Raw genomic sequence first — 3,177 nt, forward strand, 5'->3', positions numbered from 1 at the left:
CGTTTCATCATCCCAGTCTAAGGTCAGGATCATAAATCAAGGTCAAAGCTTGTACAAAGTCGGGGGCCGTTGCTATAGTTTGCAGTTTGTCGTATAATGTGCCGTATGCAGTGATTTTGTTCAGTGGTGCTCACTGCGCTTTCAGTGCTTGTTGGGTTTTGCCCCCAACTCCTGACAACAGCTGCTCTTTGCTCTTAGAGTTAGGAGAACATCCTGCAGGGCTTTGTCCACAGAAATGTGTCGGCAACCGGAGCTAGCTCGCACTGAAACACATTATTGAACTTGATTAACAAAAGTAATGTGAGGTTACATGTTTTGTGAACAAGACATTTAGTGGCTTAAATCGTGTTGCCTTTGAGTTAATTGATGCGTGTTACTCATCACAAAGAGTTTATTTGAAACAGCCCACATGACTGGATCATGCTGTTTGATCAAGATGAACCCTTGAACCTGGAGACTGAGAAATGTGTGAAGTGTCAGTGCAGACAAGCTGTGATGCAGGTGTTGTGTTGCTGTCTGCAGCTGATGGATGAGCAGGTCCTGTGTGTCCATGGAGGCCTCTCTCCAGATATAAAGACCCTGGACCAGATCCGAACCATTGAGCGGAACCAGGAGATCCCCCACAAAGGAGCCTTCTGTGACCTGGTGTGGTCGGACCCTGAAGACGTGGATACGTGGGCCATCAGTCCCAGAGGAGCTGGGTGGCTCTTTGGGGCAAAGGTCACAAATGAGGTAGGCAGAAATCATTAAATGTCCAAAGACCCTGATTTTTATGTTTTTATACAAAGAATAAAGGAATATATATATATAATATATGAAATAAAAACTAGAGAATATGTGCACGTGGTGTGGGCATCGAGGGCCATCAGACCCCTTCAGACTGGCCAGAGATACTCTACACTTCTTCATAATGGTCTGTGATTTACTGGAGTCCAACCAGTCTGTTACATTAATGAGTTTTTCCAGTAAAATGTGTTGGGAGAGAACTGCATGGGGGGTTCTGCTTGATGTTCAGTGGGTGCTCAGTTCTTTCTTGTAGCAGCACAGACGTGTGTGCCTGTTGGTATATGTGTTGTAGACGTCCTCCTGGGTTCAGCACGGTCTGTTAACTGCATCACCGTCATGCTCCTCATTTAACAGCTTTAATATATTATTGTAATATTAAATATTTTATTTTCTCCTCAATAAACTGCTCCGTCTTTGAGAGCCATCACAGCCCGAAATAAAATTATCAAATTTAATTTACTTAAAAAAATGGACTCTTTTAAGGCATTTAGTAAACATGAAAATACACTTTGTTTATTTTTAAGAATTGACAACGTATTTATTTATTTTATGAAAATATGCATTTTCTCCAGTTAGTAAAGCCCAAATTGTTTCTAGAGCATTTTAATTTGATTCCAGTGCAGGGTTTTGTGAAGCCCCTCCAGTCCACCCACCTTCAGATGTGGCAGCTGAAAATGAGGCCTTGGTCAGACTGACTCGTCTCACTTGGTGTTTGGACATGGAGGGGGCGGCTTTTTCCCTAAATTATTTATTATCGTTATTATTATTCTTTAAACTCGACCTGTGGACAACTCCATTTTCTGCTCTTTCTTTCACGGACTCAGATTTACTAGTGATGAGCACGAGGAGCCCGGTGCACCCACTGATGGAGTCCTGCTTTGGGGAAAACGACGGCAGTCAGCCGTGACTTGCACATGAAGCAGCTTTTTCAGACTAAATGTTTTTGTGCACATTACAAATGAGCTCCTCACTCTTTACATCCAAACTGAAACACTTTTGTTCTAGGGTCAGTTGAAGCAACTTTTTTTTTTCTTAGAGGCTCTCACACACAAGCAGAACACCATCTAGTGGACTAATATAAAATCTGAAGTACAGGGACAAAGGGAAACAGGGAAAAATCTTCTTTCAGCTTTTACCTCTTCAGGTGTCTCCACAGTGAGTCCTCCTCCATCTCTGTCCTCTGTCCTCACTCCAACTACCTCCATGTCCTCTCTAACGGCGTCCATGTTTCTCCTCTTTGTCTTTTTCTTGGCAGCTGCATTTCTAACATCCTTCTACCAGTATACCCATTGTTCCCCCTCTGGACATGTCCAAACCACTGTCCCTCCTCTGGACATGTCCAATCCATCTCAGTGTGTCCTCTCTAACTTTATCTCCCAGTTGTTCAACCTGTGCTGTACCTCTGATGATCTCATTCCTGATCTTCTCCGTCCTTGTCTCTCCTAAGAAGAACCTCAACATCTTCATTTCTGCTACTTCCAGTTCTGTCTCCTGTCTTTTTGTCCATGTCTCTGTCTCCAGACCATACAGCGCAGCTGGTCTCACCAATGTCTTGTAAAATTTTCCTTTGACCTTTGCTTTTGTCACAAATCACTCCTGAAACTTTCTCCATCCTGCCTGGACTCTCTTCTTCACCTCTTTACCACACTCCCCATTTTCATGGACAGTGGACCCCAAGTCCTTGAAGTCCTGCACCTTTGTGACCTCTGCTCCTTGTAGCCTCACTGTTCCACCTGTTCCCTGTTCTCACCACAGATCACAATGTCATCTGCAAACATCACAGTCCATGGGGATTCCTGTCTGACCTCATTAGTTAGTCGATCCATCACCAGAGCAAACAAGAAGGGGCTCAGAGCTGATCCTTGATGCATTCCCACCTCCACTTTGAAGCTATCTGCCACTCCTGCAGAACATCTCACCACTGTCCCACTGTCCTCATGCATGTCCTGCACCAGTCTAACATACTTCTGCCATTCCAGATTTCCTCATGTAACACCACACCTCTTCCCTCTGCACTCTGTCACATGCTTTTTATAAATCCACAAAGACACAATGGAGTTCTTTACGACCCTCTCTGTTCTTCTCCATCAGCATCCTCGCAGCAAAAATGGCATCTGTGATCTAAAAAAGTTAAATCTGGTCTTCTGGACATTCAAAAAAAACTAAACAAAGCAAATCAACAAAAAAATGTAGAAACGTTTCGTCTCTCATCCGAGAGACTTCCTCAGTCTGAGGAGCTGTATTCAGCTCAGTCTCTTAAATAGCACCGTCTCAGAGTGGATCAACCAGTTTGCTGCTGACAACCAAAACCAGCTGATCACATGATCAAGAAGGACCATCAGCATAACAATGGATCATTAGCACACTGATGGCTGTTTACTGTTCACAGAG

At 43.8% G+C, this 3,177-nt stretch overlaps 1 protein-coding gene across 1 annotated transcript in view; it reads left to right on the forward strand.

Moving 5' to 3' along the window:
• Window positions 1–420: 420 nt before the first annotated feature.
• LOC119413712 (serine/threonine-protein phosphatase 6 catalytic subunit-like) overlaps window positions 421–3,177 on the forward strand; it is a 12,229-nt gene continuing 9,472 nt past the window's right edge. Inside the window, exon 1 of the mRNA XM_037680766.1 lies at window positions 421–732. Within this exon, the coding sequence (XP_037536694.1) occupies window positions 421–732 (312 nt within the window). The remainder of the gene's footprint in view (window positions 733–3,177) is intronic.

Source organism: Nematolebias whitei, chromosome 8 (genome assembly GCF_014905685.2).
Source record: "Nematolebias whitei isolate Nwh7 chromosome 8, NemWhi1, whole genome shotgun sequence".
Lineage (NCBI taxonomy): Eukaryota > Metazoa > Chordata > Actinopteri > Cyprinodontiformes > Rivulidae > Nematolebias > Nematolebias whitei.